Raw genomic sequence first — 18,750 nt, 5'->3', positions numbered from 1 at the left:
ACTCTAAGGACCCCCGTGTTTTGAATGAGGAACTTAAAAGAGAGGGGAAGTAAGTCATCTAAGGCTACAGAGCTAGTAAGCTTGTAGAATCAGAGCTTGAACCCAGATCTGATAGAGAACAGAGGCATGCTTTTAACACTACACTTTACTGACTATGGGCAGGTAACAAATGCCAATATTCTCGGCAGGTATACCACCACATTAAATCCAAATACCTTTGTACAAATAAATTCATGAAATCTGTATAACATAAGAAATGAGGCACTATAAACTGATCTGGAAATGAAGAAACAGGAAGGGGAAGTGACACAAGAGGAGGGAACTTCACAAAGTACAATCTACGTACTTGACCTTAAAATTCAAAGTTGCCTTGTGGCATAGTTGTATGTTTGTTACATCTCCTCTAATGGTCTGTATACTATTAATATTTGAGGACAAAGATTACATCTTAATCACCTTTGTAACTAAAATGTGCAATTACTAAATTATGGTATAGAATATAAAAAAATAGGGGATGGATGAAACTTACTGTTTGGAATAGATAACAAGCTACTACAGATGAAGTAAGGAAGACAAAGAGGGACCCAAAACTCAAGAGGCACTAAATATATGAGGCACACACAAAATACATACAACATACTATGTAAGGCATTCAATACTCATGAGGTCTTAGAAAGCCACTCACTGGTGATGCCCTTTGGCAGAGGTCCGTCATGTCCTCTGCCAAACAAAATCATCAAATGGACTAATGAGTGAGCTGATGCTACTGGCCAGTATACCTGCCCCATGCCCCTTCAAAAAGAGCAGCTTTGCCCCAGGCACCCTCTGTCCTTGTGCGCCCTTGACCAAACTTTACCTACAGTACTTGAAACCACGTTGTCAGCAGCAAAGACAGGCAGGACGTATGAACCCAGAATTCAGGAAGTACAGCACTGCTTGCACCCCATCCTGTGTGTTCCCCTTGCTTCTTACTCTGACTTTTGCAATTGATTTAATAAACCATGTGACTTGGGCATCTTAACTTGGGCCACAAACCACTCTGCTCTATGACCTCTGGGATAGCTTGCCGGGTAATATAGAGTCGACCTTTGAACAACAGGGGGTTATAGGTGCCAACCCGTGTAGTCGAAAACCTGCATATAACTGTAAAGTCGGGCCTCCGTATCTGTGGATGCAACGAACCACAGATTGTGTAGTATTGTAATACTTATTATTGAAAAGAATCCGTGTTATTCAGCCTGTATTATTCAAGGGTCAAGTGTACTTAGAAGCTGCTACTCCATCAAGCTGATTTCCCATATTCATGGTGCCTTGCACACTGCCTTGTCCATAGCCTGAATGAAATTATCTCAACATTCCGTGGAGTGAGAGGGCTGTTACGTGACACTGGTGTCCTCTCTCTTACCCGTAAGACGGTGCTGCTCGCAAAGCCAAAGCCGTCCTTCAACAAGGCTGTGATGTAACTGAGATCCATGCACAGGAAGGGACTGCCTGAGGTGAAGTTTTCCAGGTTATCACACACTGGCAGTGAGAGAAAGAAGAGAGTGCAATGCAAATCTGCAGCCATCTGAGAGGTGTGATTTTCTCTAAATACGGACTGAGAATAAGCACAGCAGAATCCTCATTCTTCCTCTCCCAGATGCTTGGGAGTCTCAGGGGCTTTAGAACTGTGCACTGACAGCCTCTGGAGGACCCCAGCTCATCAAGAACCTACACATTTTTGACGTGACATCTCATATACCCAAAGGTGCGTGGGTCCTACCTAGTTCATTTGCTATGACCTAATGTTGGGGCTTAATTCAACTAAGTCCCTTATACAGTGTTAATGCTGAGACCCAGAAGACAGGGAAATACCAGTTAGTCCTATTTCATGGCCTCTGGATGAGATCAGTTATTTGCATTTACGATGGACTCCTTCAACGAAGCCACTGCAACTATTTCTCGTATATTCTGGTGGTTAGTTTCATTACTACTGATAACACTATTTCAACTTCTTTTAAAAAAGGAAGAAAGAAATGTAGTAAGAAGAAAAGGTTTTCACTATTTGTCCAAACTCTTATATTCTCATTTTTTCTTTGCCACTTAATGCTTTTAACTGCTGGCAAAGATAGGAAACCAACCTGCTGAGTGGCTTTCTGCTGGCTGAGGTGCATCAGGTGACCTTAAGGTCACTGGGGTTGGCAGGCACAGCCTCACAGGCTTGCCTTCAGTGATTTCCACTGACACTTACCTTCCCTTGCTTTTCTCTCAAAATCTTCAACTTTTAAAACACCCCCCTTTTCATAATCTGAAATGAAACAGAACAGCAGTTGAAGTCAAAAGGCCTTCCAGGAAGCATAAGAAAATTTACCCTAGTGATATTTATAATAATGAAAAAGTAAAAAATTTCCAATATTAAAAATGAGATAAACAAACATGACATATCCCTACAATATAATCTATGCCATTTATTTTACTTATAATCTGTTATGTATGCTTAACTACAGCTAAAAAACTGGCCCATTAAAAAGGGGCCATTAAATACAGTAGAAAATAAAAAATTCATATCTCAGGCCATGACTGATCACATATATACATTCTCACAGCTAAACAAAATGTGTTACTATTTTGATAAGAAAAACAGTTATAAAGCGGAAGAGGAAACATTTTGGGGTGATGAGTATATTCATTATCTTGAATTTGGTGATGGTTTCGTGGATGTTTATACATGTCAAAACTTACCCAATCATATACTTGAAATATGTGCGTTTTATTTTATGTCAATTATACCTCCATTAAGATGTAAAAAAAAGAAAGAAAAGACTTCATGTATACTTGTTTAGTATATACTTCATGTATACTGGTTTAGGCCACCTTCTAGCCCCAAAAGATTCTAAACCATACTCTCCCACTTGAGTGACTTGGGAGCAAAGCAGGGTGAGCAGCTCAACAAAGCATTGCAAATACTCCTTTGTCCCCTCCCTTCCCCACCACAGGCTTGCCCAGCTCCCCCCTGCACTGACACCTGGCATGAACTTACCAATCATGTCTGTGTCCACGGCTCGGTCATAGTAGTAAGAGAAAGCGTAGAAGGAGCCTCTCTGGACCTCATCTGGTTGATGAAGTTTTCCTTGCACCACCCTCAGCACTTCCGCATAGCAGGGCTCAAAGCCCACCTCTCCTGTTGGGGCAAAGGTGCACAGGGGCAAGGTGGGAAAGTGAGAGGCAGGCTGCTGAGGGAGGAACACCAGGAGGACCAAGGCGCGCTGAGGCTCGGGACAAAGATGAGCAAACTTCTGCAGCTTCATCCCTCTGGAAAACTGGTACTTGCTTCTCCACGGAGGCTCCTTCCCTAACCTGCGTTCACCAAAGAAGCCACGGCCCACCTCGAGCTGCCGCCCAGCACTGCGTTTCACCGTAGTTATGATAAGTATGCAGAGGCTTACCTGCTTCTTCACTGGAAAAATTAAGTTGCTCCCTTGAGTTGAACGTCTATGCCTTTTATAATACCTAAGATCAATTACTGTTTTATCGTCTCAATTCTCTAACTGAAATAGCTAAACATTAATTGAATCTGAGACAGTTTCACCCTGCTGAGGGCTGAGACCCTTAATACGTTAGATGCCAGCTAAGAGGTTTCTAATGGATCCGCAACACTTGGGCAGGAAAGAGCTGCACAGAGAGTGACAGATGCCGTGTTCACGGTCATGCTACACTACTCCTGGAGGCACACCAACATCTCCTCGGAATTAGCTCCTGCAAAAAAAAAAGCTTCTCTTCTCTTGAGCTCCGGAAGAAGTTTCCCATGGGACTTTTCCAGACTTCTACTATAAACGTAATTTCAACCAGTGGAAAAAACACCACTTGCCTTCTTGATTGCCACCATACTGGTATTTCACACCCCCAAAGATCCACTCTGCTTCCAACCATCTCGGCAGACAGGCACTTCGGAAAGTGTGTCCATCAATTCCTAGAAGAAACCAGACCACAAAGTAAGAGGCAAGGGTGTGAGGGAGAGAGAGAAAGAAAGGCAAACAAGAAGCCAGTAAGGTTAAAAGGTATTATCAAGGTGGCTGGGCCTTAAAATCATATGGAATTAGTTCCGTGACTGCATCCTACGATATGAATTCTTACTTGGGGTTCACAGATGGGCTTGGTGAACCCCCTGAAACTCCAGGCAAATTTTCATGCTTATGTCTATTTGGCAGAGGGGTTGTTGGCTTTCATCATATATTAAATCTAAAACTGATAATGGAATAAAGTTCCCTCATTTCTAAAAAAAGGGAAAAAATACTGGTCTACTCTTCTCATTGGTTGTTTTAAGACTTAATACACCTGAAAATGTAAACTCTGAAATGTCAAATCATCATCACAATTATAGCTTACTGTGAACCACATGCCACACAGATTTAATTAAATGCAAAATCTCTTTTAAGGCGAAGAAAAGGGGCATAAGAAGTTAAGCTAACTGGCCCTAAATCACAAGACTAGTACTGAACCTGGTTCTGCCTGAACTTTTGACCCCTTTCTGCCTATGAACAGAGGAATGGAGCGGTTCGGTTATTCTATCTGTAAGTGGACTGCTGCCTGCACCTCCCACATAAAACGTAAGGGCCTGAGCGAGCTTCTGCCAGATTTGCTCCTTGAGCCTTAATTTCTGCAGATGCTTCAGCCTTCTGGCCACAGACCCCCTATACCAACAGACATCATCCTGGAAATGGTTAATAATATATCTATAAAAATATCTGAACTCATAAATTAGAAAAGGAATTTGCCATTATACAACATATGCCTCCTACTTCAGCATAACCCCTTCTGCCACAGAATCACTGCCAAGGTAGGGAAAAGGCAAGCTGAGTACTGGTGTCGCTCTCACCACACCCCGACCAGCACAGGCACCCAGACAAACCTTCTGTCTCCAGGGCTCCCAGGGTTGCTAGTCTTGCAGCTTTCAATCCAAATCCCAAGTAACTGTAAAATACAGGATTGACTAATTTCATGCTGGTCCTGAATTCTCCAGCTTAAAGCTCCTTCTTCCAAAAGTAATATGGTTTCTCCGTCTCCCTCTGGAGGGAGGAAAACCTTGTTCTCCGTGACCTATTCATCTCATGCAGACAACACACAGTAATTCCTGCACAGTTCAGATCAGGGCTGTGCAGTAAGAACTTTCCATGATTTAAAGGCCAGAGATGGTGACACTTCCTAGGGTCCCACCCTGGGAACCATCCGCAGAAAAGCTCTCATTATCTTAGCTTCTAGCCCAACTGTGATCAAATTCTGGGCTGGATTTTGAGCATCTGAGGTCAGTTTAAAAGAAGCTGACACAGAGCTTTGGCTGAACCTTCTTTGAGTGTTCTGTCTCTAGAGAAAACTTGACTTATATTACTTTCACTTTTATATTACTTATCTTTTTTACTCTTTTACATTATTTTTAAAAATCTTATATTACTTTTTATTTTATTACTATTACATGTTTTTAGGCCAAGAATAGAGAATCTTGGGTCCCCTGGGCTTTGGTAAGTGGCTGATAAGTGGGTTTCAGTTATCAAGCCTTCGGGGACTGGCAAAGATTTTGTAAGGCTTGTCAGTTGCAACGAAATGCGAAAATGCTTTGAAAAGTTAGGAGAATCAGACAATGCAAAATATTATTTCTCCATGTCCCTCTCCCTCACCTATGTGTATAGAGCTTATAAGTGCTGTTAAACATCTCAAAGGAAGTGAGGTAGCCCCTAGGGGTTTGTTCCAGGGTTTTCTGCAAAACAGAAAAAGCAAAAAGACTGTTCAGGATCCACAGTAGTCTGAAGATGTTATCCTCAGTATCCCCTCTCTCTCCTCCCCTCCAAAATCAGAGATGAAGAAGACAGATTACACTGCTCATCTCACAAGGCTTGAGGAATCAAAGGGACTCTGAACAGTGAGACCAAGTTCAGTCGGTCAGTAATTGACACTACTCGGCCTGCTCACGGTGGAGCGGCTGTCTGAAACAGGGCCCTTTCTTAGCACCATGAAATGTCTGTCAAGCGGGTTGGTAACCAGACCCTTGTATGTATCTGACTCACCTCGAACTGAGGCAGGAACGTGATTTGGGTGGAGGCCCCTCCCAGGTCCAGGGTCCCAACAGTCTCCTGGTTGTGGCCGTGCAGCTGACCTGCGAATGACAGTCAGCTCTGAGCATCCTGGGCTTCTTGGACAGCCCAACACTCCCATCTGCAATTTCTCTCCTACTCCTGGCATATACTGGAGGCATTCTGTTAACACTCCATGCTCCTCAGCACCTAAGGCTGCAAGCAAGGGCTAACCAGGAAGGACTCTTGCTGCAGCTGAGGTCCTGAAGGCAGGTAATAAACATTAACTTCCTGTCTTTCCTCCCCATCCTCCTTTTTTTTAAAAAACGAAAGAACAATATAAAGAGAAAAGGTATTGATATTTTGCTCCCTGACCATGTGTGAAACCCAGTTAAGTTCTTAGGTAAATGTGAGAATGTGTTACCTGTCAGAAAATTCACAGTAACCCAAGCTAATATGCCTAAAAAAGGAGAGAAAGACAAAGATTACATCCAGAGCATTTTTCCCCCTCTTCCTGGGCCCCACCTTTGTTCTCTTATCTCTAAATTTCGTGTCGAAATTACACATTCCCTGCTCCCCATCTTTCCATTTCCTGCTATCCCCTTCCTCCTTGCTTATCTGTTCCTTTCTCTTCAGCACCCCTACCCTGTCTCCCCAGTGCCTTTAATCAGATATTCATTAACCCCGGCCCTCTCCCCCACCATACATCAACACCTTGCCCACCTTCATAGGATCCATCCATGATGCTAACACTGTCATCTGGTACCAGGAAAGGTGATTTCTTGAAGATCTCTTTTACCTAGCAAAAAAAGGAAAGAAATCTAGATTCCCTAAGGCAACAGAACAGATTCCAAACATATCCTATAATACCTAGAAAACCACACTTCATTTTCCCCAGATAAAATTTTAATAGAACTCATTCCTTTTCCCTAAGAAACTAGGTAAGCCATCATCAGTTTCTTGTAAAAACAAGCAAACAAAACAACAATGTACCTCAAAGAGCAGTGCATCAGCTTTCTCTTCTGGCAGTAAGCGCAGCCCCGCTGTTGCCTTTAGGACCACTGGCGTTCTCTTCCAGTGACTTGGAGGGATTGAGTCTTTGGCCACCTCTAAGAGCTCTTGAACAGTCTCAGCACCCTTCAAAAGAGAACATCTGGTGAACAGTGCATTTAGTGGAGCGTGTCTGCTCCCGCAGCATGCTCTGGGACAGTATCAGGAGCAAGGGGGCCAAGGGCTCCCAAGGGTTTTATAAAAAAAAAGGGGAGGGGGCAGACTGTGCAGAGCTGCCACACAAATGCTAGCTGCAGCTGTCATTATGCTACACCTTTTACGAGTTCTGGCACAACAGGACACATCAGGTTCATTTTTGTATTACCAGCACCGACATGTAAGGTACACATGTTCAAATTATGTTAGAATCCATTATTTTAAATCCATTGTTTTTCTGTGTAAGCATCTGTTCTGACAATATACTGCCTCTTAAACATTATAGCCACAACACAATTTTACTCTCCAAATGTCAAATCAATTTCTAACAATGCAATTGTTTTCAACAGCTCCTAATTTTCTATAGCACATTTGCCATTTCATAACGGCAAGCTGAGAAAAAAAACATCCTCTTGGTTCTTCAAGTTCAAGCCATTTTTAACATCATGTTTTCCTCTGGTTAATGATTACACTTGTGACACTGGACAATATCTTTAATATATGCTACCAAAGTTCAACATTCTGCCTTACTCTATTTTATATCAGTGTGGCCCCTGACACATGGGGTGTTGTATCCTCTGAGAGCTCACATGTGAAATACAGCTATGACAGAACTCTACATTCATCTTCTATTACTGAAGACTTTTTGTCATGGGTTTTGCCCAATTTCTAGAATATAACCATGGTTCTGTGCTGTATAAGGGCATTCTGAAATGGAGTTCACCTCAATTGCCATGTGTATACCTTCTACTTTATAGAACTTCACAACCATTTTCTGCATCTACATTAATTAACGCAGTTGATGGCTTCCAATCAAAATCTTAAACAGTCAATACAAATAGCACAATCTCCTGAAAGATGGTGCTCTCCCAGCAGGGTGACAAGCTATTTTCACACCTCCTTCCCCCTAAGCCCTGGTGAACCCAGGTTATACAATTACTGTTATCCAGGAGATTAGCTGAGGACAGAAAACTGATCTCACACATGACCTCAGTATCAGCAGAGAACAGCATAAAATATTTAACAGCAGTGGTGTGGTCAAGCTATCAAGGCATTTGAGAATCTAAACATCTATTGTAAAAAACTCACCTGCTTAGGTTGATCTACAAAAGCAGAAAGTCCTGGCTTCACAGAATCAAAAATTTCCCCTTCCAGAACTGGAAGCTGTCCTATGTTGTCCATGAGCAAAACAGAAGAGAGATGGCCAATTATCAAAAGTCAGACTCTTCCTGATCCTGGCTATCTCCCCCAGCGATTCCAAGTCATCCCACCTGCGAGGAACGGCTTGAAGGAGTATTGGATAGCGGGGGAGAGGATGAAAAGTAATCACTGAGGGTCCCTCTGCCATTTCTCTGGTGGGCACCTCGCTTCTACTCCTTTCCCTAGACTCTATGTGTAACTTGAGAAGACTGAATATTCAGAAAACATTAATCTTCAGGGTCCCCTCATTCCCTTTTCCAAGGGTGGTTGTGGTCTTCTTCTCAAGACCACTCTCAATATTCTGAACCCTGGAGTATTAATTCACCTTTGGAGAAAAGTAAAGACAAATTATAACTACACTTCTTAGACACATGGGTTCAGACTACAGGCAGTCCTGATTGCTTTTAATTTTACACCAAATTAAACCATATGTGTTCAGTTATAGTCCAGAGTTTTCTCTGAAGAAAGACATTTAGAGACTGTAAGATTCTGTAGCTGGCATCACACACTCTCAGCACATCTGTTTCTAGGAGGAGGAGATGCTCAAGTGTGGGTTTCACGATGCTGGTGAGAGCGCCAGCTGCACTCACCTGGCATTTTCTGCACGAAGGTGTAAACATGAATTCGTGTCCCAGTGCTCCCTGCGTCAAACATAATTCCATACAAGGTGCCGGCGCTGACGCTGACCGGGCACATGGAGGACAGGAAGACCCCCTCAAACCAAGTCTGCTGCTGTCTGTGGAAGACAGTGCTGCACACACAGGACGCTACCAGCACGAAAAAGGCTATTCCCTGGGAAAGGGCCATTCTCTTCCGAGACGCGGTGAGTCTTTTGTTCCAGAAGCAGTGCTGCTAACACACCTGCAGTGACTTCTGGGACAAAGGCATGCAAGGTTAGACCAACTGGCCTCTTTGTTTACACTTGTAAAAGATGAAACACCCACAACAGAAATCCCACCCCTTTCCCCAGGCTGGTCCTTCTGTTCCTAAACACCTGCATAACAAGCTAGACTAGGGTGACAGAGGCTCTGAGCACCTTTTCTGAAGGGTGTCTGGTTTCAAGAGGAAACTGGGATTTTAAATTTATTTCTCCATGCTCTTTCTTTTTCCATCTATTTTTTTGGCCACAAAAATTCTTAGTTCCTCAACCAGGGATCAAACCTGCATCCCTTGCCCTGCTTTTAATAGTAGGGTGGATCACACATACTCAAAGGCTCTCTCTGTCACGCTGTTCCTAATGTTGCATCTTATTTTTTTCTTTCCATTTTGACAATTTTGTCTTTAGATCATGAACCATGTGCCCTGCAGGATCTTAGTTCCCCAACCAGGTGTCCCCTGCAGTGGAAGTGTGGAGTCTTAGCCAGGGGACCACCAAAGAATTCCCTCTTTCTTCTTTTTGATTGATAAATAGAAGCTTCAATTTCTGAATTAAAGTTATAAAGTTACAAAAAAGTTACAAAGTCCCTGGCATTGGGGTGTTCACAGCCTTTAAAAATCAGGCCACCTGTGACCAATATTGCCAGTGGCTTGCAACCACATTTTAAGGAAATAAATCAACTTAATTCAAAAACACTTAAATAGACCATTATGGTTTTTAAAACATGCTTCACAGGTTTCAGGCTATGTTATCTCCATAAGCACTTAAGAGCAGAAGGGCAAATAAAGACAGAAAGGCTCAATGACCTGCTGAGTCATAAAGTGGTGCATTATGGCAAGTTGCTGCCTGTATTTCTTAATCTGCTTATAACAAATACAAAAACTTATTAAGTGCTCAGCGTTATCTACTTCGGATTTTAGATACAAATGATGCAGAAAAACTAGAGTAAGGTTTCATGGAAAAATGTCTCCTGCATAGGGTGCATTTTCTCCTGGTGCTACTGAGGAAGGTCACATCTATATCCTCCAACATTTCAGGCTTCCTTAGTTGCCTCTTATGTACTTTGCTCAAGACAATTCTGGGTCTTCTGATTCACCTTTCGCCTCCGAACTTCTCCTTATGTAAGTCATGGTTACTAGTTAAACAAGATCTAACTCCAAAGTCCTCATTCCCCAGCCCTCTAATCGCAATAGAATACTCAGTATGCTTGGAGTACAGATGAGGACTGTATCATTCTCAGATTTGTTGATCTGCCAGGATGCGTTTTATCAAAATGTCTCTCTCCCTCCCTAGGTAATATACTACATAAAATAAAGCAAATTCAAGTTAACTGCATCTGGAATAAAGCTCTTTGAAGTAGCTGGAGTTGTTCTGAAGTATCTCGAAGACAGAGTGAGACTTACCAGTTTGAATACTCTTCAAGACTGAACTTCTATCCTTCAGTGAAGAATGAAAGCTATTGTCTAAGGACAGCAAATTGTAGAATCTCAAAGGAAACTTGTCTCTAGAATCTTAAAGGAAACCACTGCAACAGGTCAGCTGCCGGGCCAGATTCATACTCACGTCTTCAGTCACTCCCTTTGGTGGAATCTTCCTTTGCAGCAGCCAGGCTGGTCATGTAGATCAACCAGAACTGAAGACAAAAACAACCTTTCAGATTCTGAGTGTTAACAGATTGTGGCCTTGTCCAAAGCCCAGACCACATTCCATACTCTCCGGAAGTGTATTTAGGGGCTCTCCAGACACCAGCCTGCTTCCACCGCTGTGACTGACTGCACAGCAGCTTCTTCAGGGCTCACTCATATTTTTTTCTATTATTGTGGTTTCTGGGAAAAAAACAAACAACTCTCCAGCTTCTATTTCCATTAAGCAAAACTTTGTTTTTCTTCCAAAAGAAATTAAGGGGAAAAAATGCATACCAGGTATCCCTTTTCACAAAGTGAAAACTGCAGCGTCATACCAGGTGTTCAGTGTAAAGGTAAACAGTAGATGTTAGAGAAAGCAAAGGGTGAACACACAGACCGCACCATCCGCTCTCAACAATTACCTCTAACACCACTTCTCAGTTTTCTTTAAGATAGCTACTTTAAGGATGGCATTAGAAAGGCTTACAACAAACGGCTTAGAGCATACAGAAGAAGTGAAGTGAAGTCGCCCAGTCGTGTCTGAATTTTTGTGACCCCGTGGACTGTAGTCCACCAGGCTCCTCTGTCCATGGGATTCTCCAGGCAAGAATACTGGAGTGGGTTGCCATTTCCTTCTCCAGGGGATCTTCCCAACCGAGGGATCGAACCCAGGTCTCTCACATTGCAGGCAGATGCTTTAACCTCTGAGCCACCAGGGAAGCCCTATTTCACATGACACCAGCCTACCAGGCTTGCTAACTCACTGCCAGTCTCTGCTCAGGTGTCACCTTCTCAGAGAGTCCTTCCTTGTCTACTATATTTAAAATCGCAACCCACCTAGTCACATGCATCTTCTATCAATACCCTCCTTCCCTGTTTGTTTTTCTCCGCAGCACTTCTCGTCTTCTAATATACTATATAATTTACTACTTCCAGGGTGGTTTCTCATACTCCCTGCTCCTGATTCCCCCACCCTTCATGAGCTATACATGGGCAGATAATTTTGTCTGTTCATGAATGTGTTCCTGGCACTGGAATGATACTGCCACATAGTAGGTGTTGAATATAGTCTCTGAAGGGATGAATAGTGATCCAGTGATTCAAGGACTGGATCTCATCCATTTAATAAGAATATATAACAAGTGACTTCTTTCCTAAAGGAGTTCATTATCCACACACTGGAAAATCATGATTCCAAACTTCCAGGATGGATGGTTTCTCCAAATGTGTCAATTATATAACAAGTTCTATATGCTACTCAAAATAATGTACACAGACTGGAGAGAATACATCAGTGTATTTAAATTCACTCCTTCAGAATTAGTCTTCTCAACCTCTCTTGCTATCTCCTTATTCACCCCCAACAAAGCTCTCTTCAATTCTTTTGAGACTTTGGTGCCAGCTAGGGTCGGTCACTATGCCCGTCTCCTTTGAAGGTCTTTTCAGTGCATCTTTGTCTCTATAGTAAACACCAGTCCCCCCAACTCACCTCCCTGGAGCATCACACTCGATTCCCTTCTTCTATGTCCCCCAGAGTTTCAGAGACCACAATCCCACAGCGCCTGGGCCCCCCACACTGGGTACGCACCTGCTCGTGTCTGCCCAATCCCTGTGATTCCTTGCTCGCACTGTTGATTGCCTTTTGCTCTTTGCCCCTATTTCAGCGTTTTTGACTCTAGCTAGTTTCATTTGAATCACTTTCACCTTTGTGCTACTTTGCAACCATGTGGCATTTTGCTAACTCACTCCCTTCTTTATTCTTCACTCCTCCCTTATCCACCTTTATTCTGAGTATACATGATCGTCTGATTCATCTACTTTTATGATAGTTAAGTGCCAACTGGCAGAATTACTGCTTATAGGGCTTAAGTTGCCAAGGAACTGAATTCTGTGTTGCTTTTACACAGGAGATCAAAATTAATGTTTTTACAACATTATTTAGTTATGTTACACTTACAAAACATGTAGCCTTGTAAGAATATTACCCATCCCTACTAATCATGTTTTTACATTAGCTCAATAGTTGAGAAGTGAATAGCACTCCTCAAAACCTTCCATCTCTGTGATGAACTTAGGAGACTAGCATTGGATTGTCTAATTTATAAGCATCAGTTCAGTTCAGTCACTCAGTCGTGTCTGACTCTTTGTGACCCCATGAATCGCAGCACAACCAGGCCTCCCTGTCCATCACCATCTCCCAGAGTTCACTGAGTCACGTCCATCGAGTCAGTGATGCCATCCAGCCATCTCATCCTCTGTTGTCCCCTTCTCCTCCTGCCCCCAATCCCTCCCAGCATACCAGACACTGTGCTAGCTTCTAGATACAAAGTCCAGTTCAGTAGCTCAATCGTGTCCAATTATTTGCGACCCCATGAACCACAGCACACCAGGCCTCCCTGTCCATCACCAACTCCCGGAGTTTACTCAAACTCACGTCCATTGAGTTGGTGACGCCATCTAACCATCTCATCCTCTGTCATCCCCTTCTCCTCCTGCCTTCAATCTTTCCCAACATCAGGGTCTTTTCAAGTGAGTCAGCTCTTCACATCAGGTGGCCAAAGTATTGGAGTTTCAGCTTCAGCATCAGTCCTTCCAATGAACACCCAGGACTGATCTCCTTTAGATTGGACTGGTTGGATCTCCTTGCAGTCCAAAGGACTCTCAAGAGTCTTCTCCAACACCACAGTTCAAAACCATCAATTCTTCTGCACTCAGCTTTCTTTATAGTCCACCTCTCACATCCATACATGACTACTGGAAAAACCATAGCCTTGACTAGACGGACCTTTGTTGGCAAAGTAACGGCTCTGCTTTTTAACATGCTGTCTAGGTTGGTCATAACTTTTCTTCCAAGGAGTAAGCGTCTTTTAATTTCATGGCTACAATCACCATCTGCAGTGATTTTGGAGCCCCCCAAAATAAATTCAGCCACTGTTTCCCCATCTATTTACCATGAAGTGATGGGACCGGATATCATGATCTTCGTTTTCTGAATGTTGAGCTTTAAGCCAACTTTTTCACTCTCTTTCACTTTCATCAAGAGGCTCTTTAGTTCTTTTTCACTTTCTGCCATAAGGATGGTATCATCTGCATATCTGAGGTTATTGATATTCCTCCCGGCAATCTTGATTCCAGCCTGATTTCTTCCAGCCCAGCGTTTCTCATGATGTACTCTGCATAGAAGTTAAATAAGCAGGGTGACAATATACAGCCTTGACGTACTCCTTTTCCTATTTGAAACCAGTCTGTTGTTCCATGTCCAGTTCTAACTGTTGCTTCCTGACCTGCATATAGGTTTCTCAAGAGGCAGGTCAGGTGGTCTGGTATTCCCGTCTCTTTCAGAATTGTCCACAGTTTATTGTGATCCACACAGTCAAAGGCTTTGGCATAAAGCAGAAATAGATGTTTTTCTGGAACTCTCTTGCTTTTTCGATGATCCAGCAAATGTTGGCAATTTGATCTCTGGTTCCTCTGCCTTTCCGAAAACCAGCTTGAACATCTGGAAGTTCATAGTTCACGTATTGCTGAAACCTGGCTTGGAGAATTTTGAGCATTACTTTACTAGTGTGTAAGATGAGTGCAATTGTGCGGTAGTTTGAGCATTCTTTGGCATTGCCTTTCTTTGGGATTGGAATGAAACCTGACCTTTTCCAGTCCTGTGGCCATTGCTGAGTTTTCCAAATTTGCTGACATATTGAGTGCAGCACTTTCACAGCATCATTTTTTAGGATTTGAAATAGCTCTGGAATTCCATCACCTCCACTAGCTTTGTCTGTAGTGATGCTTCCGAAGGCCCACTTGACCTCACGTTCCAGGATGTCTGGCTCTAGGGTAGTGATCATACCATTGTGATTATCTGGGTCATGAAGATCTTTTTTGTATAGTTCTTCTGTGTATTGTTGCCAACTCTTCTTAATATCTTCTGCTTCTGTTAGGTCCATACCATTTCTGTCCTTTATCAAGTCCATCTTTGCATGAAATGTTCCCTTGCTATCTCTGATTTTCTTGGAGAGATCTTTGCTGCTAAGTCGCTTTAGTCGTGTTCGACTCAGTGCGATCCCATAGATGGCAGCCCACCAGGTTCTGCTGTCCCTGGGATTCTCCAGGCAAGAACACTGGAGTGGGTTGCCATTTCCTTCTCCAATGCATGAAAGTGAAAAGTGAAAGTGAAGTCACTGAGTCATGTCCAACTCTCAGGGACCCCATGGACTGCAGCCCACCAGGCTCCTCCATCCATGGGATTTTCCAGGCAAGAGTACTGGAGTGGGGTGCCATTGCCTTCTCTGAAGAGATCTCTAGTCTTTCCTATTCTATTGTTTTCCTCTATTTCTTTGCCTTGATCCCTGAGGAAGGCCTTCTTCTCTCTCCTTGCTATTCTTTGGAACTCTGCATTCAAATGGGTATATCTTTCCTTTTGTCCTTTGCTTTTTGCTTCTCTTCTTTTCACAGCTATTTTTAAGGCCTCCTCAGACAGCCATTTTGCTTTTTTGCATTTCTTTTTCTTGGGGATGGTCTTGATCCCTGTCTCCTCTACAATGTCATGAACCTCCATCCATAGTTCATCAGATACTCTGTGTATCAGATCTAGTCCCTTAAATCTATTTCTCACTTCCACTGTATAATCATAAGGGATTTGATTTAGGTCATACCTGAATGGTCTAGTGGTTTCCTCTACCTTCTTCAATTTAAGTCTAGATACAAAAGACAATTCAAATACAGACCCAGCTCCTGGGGAAGATTTCAGCTTACTAGAAGAAACAGACAGATAAACCAATAGCTGTACTCTACCGTGGCAAGTTCTCTGACAGAACTATGCACAAGTATAGTTCTGTGCTTATGGCAGGAGTGGATGTAAGGGACAAGTAACTCATCACAGAAGGAGAAGAATGGGAGTGGGAAGCTTTTTAAGGGATGAGAGGTACAAGCTCAGTCCTGAATCAGAGGCAGGAATTATGATGGAAGTGACACAGGAGAACTCTGAGAACTTCAACTACTACAAGTTCAGTATGGCTGGAATGGAGAGGTGTAACAGAATAGAGGACAGGCGTGAGAAAGAATTGTTCTGGAGGTATCAAAACAGATTTCCAAATGAGTGGACTTGTTTTCCTGGTGACACCTGACTGCTATTAATGTCTTTCTATTCCCTCCTTAAGCAAATATCACTACTGACTAACATATTTCCCAACAGTGTAAAATAATGGAATGAGAGAGGCGATTAGGAAGGTCTACCAAAGTCTGAAAACACTGAAATGTAGAAGCTCCCACTGCCAATTCTTCTGAGTTCCACAGCAAAGTTGACTTTAACAAAGTAAAAATTGAACATAAAGCAAACTTAAAATGTAACTGAATGAAAATTTTCAACAGTAAGCTGATGGGAATGAATTAGCCCAAACACCTAGACTGTAAGTTAGGCAAAACAAAACCAAAGTGGGTCTAATTGGGTAAGTCTGGGACAGATCTCGGCACAGTGAGCAACGCCTCATTTGAGAATATAACTTAGGATTTACAGATCCAATACCAAGGGCCAAGGGCCACAGCCCCAGAACACCTTGCTATCTGAAGGGTGTATAGGGGAAGGAAAGAAATAGCTTTCGTACTCCTAAAGCCAATTACTGAGCCTGGAACATGTCAGACTTCAGTAAATACATTCTGAACAGACCTGGGACAATTGGCCTGATGGTATCTGCAGACAGGAGCACTGGGGCAGGGAGTACCACTTTTCCCCGTGTCTTACTATGGCTATGTATCACATCCCCAACTTTATTCCCTCCAAAGCAGCCCACAGGAACGCTGTTCTAGAAGTCTATTTATTCACATATGTAATCATTCAGCCATTCCAGAAATGATCAGTTGCCTAATGCTACTTATAAGTACAGAATGCAAAGATGAAACATCTTAGATCTGCCCTTTAAGAGACTAAACAGGAAAAATTTAATCACCTTTGTGAAGTTAAAATGTGACAAGCAGCACAGTTCTATGCTCTGAGATTTCAAAGCAGGGAGAGATTATTTTGAGCTGGCATGGTCAGAGAAATCTTTGTGAAAGGGGAAGCTTCTGAGAAGGGTAATGAAGAGGGGAATTAGGGCATGGGAGGAGTGCTTTTCAGGAAAAAAATAAAATATGAATCAAGACCTGGATGTAGAGAGGATGGAGGAACCCCAAGGGACAGCAAATAGACCAGACTGTTGTAGAAAACAAAATTGGAAGGGCAAACTGAGATCAGATAGTAGAATTCACCAAATACTCAGCTAAGGAATTCAGACTTGACTTTGCAGGCAACGTGAAGCCACTGAAAATTCTGAGCAACGGAGTATCACAAATATGAATCTGGCAGTTACATGTAAGAATCAGGGTGGGGAGCCTTGGTAGCTTCCACTCACTTATCTAATAACCACATCTTTTTAAGTGAATCATTAAAATGGTAAAGGAGCCCAATGCACAGATGACTAAATCTACGTAGAGGATTAGGAAAGGCATCATGAGATGACATTTGAACTGATTACAAAAAGTGAACAGAAGTAACTACATAAATAAGAGAGACATGTGGACAAAGAACAGAGGGACTATAGAAAAATGAAAACGGCAAGGAAATTATGGACAGTTTGATTTCATTTTTAAATTTCCTCAAGAATTTCTTGCCAAAGCTTGAGAAACAAAATGAAAACAAAGAATAGATTAGAACGGAAGAGATTACAGGGAGGTTAGCATTTAATGCAGAGGAAAGACTAGCCAAAGGAAAACAACCTGAGGTGGTAACAGCTATCGTTTATTGAGATCTTAACATCCGCCAAGCACTATGTGAAGTATTTCACATGGGTTATCTCATTTAATCTCACAATACCACTCTGTGAGGCAGATTTTATAATTAACATGCCCATTCTAGAAATAAGAAAATTGAGGCTTAAGTAATTCAAGACCACGCAGCAATTAAGAGAGTCAGAAATCAAACTCAGATGATCTAATTCTAGAGGCTGCAGTGTTACCTGCTAGGTCACAGGAGGGTCAGCTGATATGGCACCAGGTCCGGTGGGGAAGAGCACAGGGCTGAGCATAGTCAGAGATTAGCTGGAACTTAGACTGGCACCAGGATGTGAAAATCTCACAGCAGCTTGGTCTCTCTCCTCTGTATGACCAAGAACTTCTGAATCTATGTCCTGCTGCTCCACCTTTATTACGTTTCCAGAATCTAACCGTTTCTGACTACTTCCACCACCACTGTCTTGGCCCAAGCCACCATCATCTTTCATGCAATTTATTCTAACATTCTCCTATTGGATCTCTGCTTTTACCCTCACTCCCCTAGAGTCTAACACACCTTTCTATTGCGAAGTCCAGCAATCACTTCCCATTTCCCTCAGGGCAGCAAGGTCCAAACAGGATTCATGGATCCACCTGCTCTGCCTCCCACCTCATTATCTCTGACCTCACACCCACACTGACCTCTGTGCTTAAATGTCACACATGCTCCTGCCTTAGGGCCTTGCTCTAGCTGTCCCCACTCTCTGGAACCATCTTTTCCCAAACCTTCACTTGATCAACTTATTGTCCAGATGCTGTTTCCTTACAGACATCTCCTATAACCACCTCCCTCAGGTGTCCCCTACTTCCACCTCCTTTCTCAGTCATGCCCGACTCTTTGCGACCCCATGGATAGTAGCCTGCACCAAACTCCTCTGTCCATGGGATTTTCAAGGCAAGAGTACTGGAGTGGGTTGCCATTTCCTTCTCCAGGGAATCTTCCCAACCCAGGCATCAAACCCAGGTCTCTCCCATTGTAGACAGACGCTTTACCATTTGA

At 42.9% G+C, this 18,750-nt stretch overlaps 1 protein-coding gene across 10 annotated transcripts in view; it reads right to left on the bottom strand.

The window, feature by feature from the left end:
* ENTPD5 (ectonucleoside triphosphate diphosphohydrolase 5) overlaps positions 1-18,750 on the bottom strand; it is a 32,381-nt gene that overhangs the window by 2,831 nt on the left and 10,800 nt on the right. Inside the window, exons 1-14 of one of the 10 annotated variants that reach the window (XM_013967297.2) lie at positions 12,541-12,669; positions 10,731-10,960; positions 9,041-9,323; positions 8,340-8,419; positions 7,038-7,181; positions 6,768-6,843; positions 6,469-6,504; positions 6,039-6,127; positions 5,652-5,731; positions 4,889-4,950; positions 3,848-3,949; positions 3,020-3,160; positions 2,231-2,287; positions 1,406-1,521 (exon numbers count right to left, since the gene is read on the bottom strand). In XM_013967297.2, the coding sequence (XP_013822751.1) occupies positions 1,406-1,521; positions 2,231-2,287; positions 3,020-3,160; positions 3,848-3,949; positions 4,889-4,950; positions 5,652-5,731; positions 6,039-6,127; positions 6,469-6,504; positions 6,768-6,843; positions 7,038-7,181; positions 8,340-8,419; positions 9,041-9,257 (1,200 nt within the window). In that variant the 5' untranslated portion in view covers positions 9,258-9,323; positions 10,731-10,960; positions 12,541-12,669. Of the gene's footprint in view, positions 1-1,405; positions 1,522-2,230; positions 2,288-3,019; positions 3,161-3,847; positions 3,950-4,888; positions 4,951-5,651; positions 5,732-6,038; positions 6,128-6,468; positions 6,505-6,767; positions 6,844-7,037; positions 7,182-8,339; positions 8,420-9,040; positions 9,324-10,730; positions 10,961-12,441; positions 12,670-18,750 lie in introns of those variants that run through there. The other 9 variants (XM_005686070.3, XM_013967295.2, XM_005686067.3 and 6 more) reach the window with 9 other exon arrangements.

The sequence above is a fragment of the Capra hircus genome, chromosome 10 (assembly GCF_001704415.2).
Source record: "Capra hircus breed San Clemente chromosome 10, ASM170441v1, whole genome shotgun sequence".
Taxonomy (NCBI): Eukaryota; Metazoa; Chordata; class Mammalia; order Artiodactyla; family Bovidae; genus Capra; species Capra hircus.
Note: the sequence above shows the minus strand (reverse complement) of the source record. Positions and strands in the feature narration are given on the sequence as shown.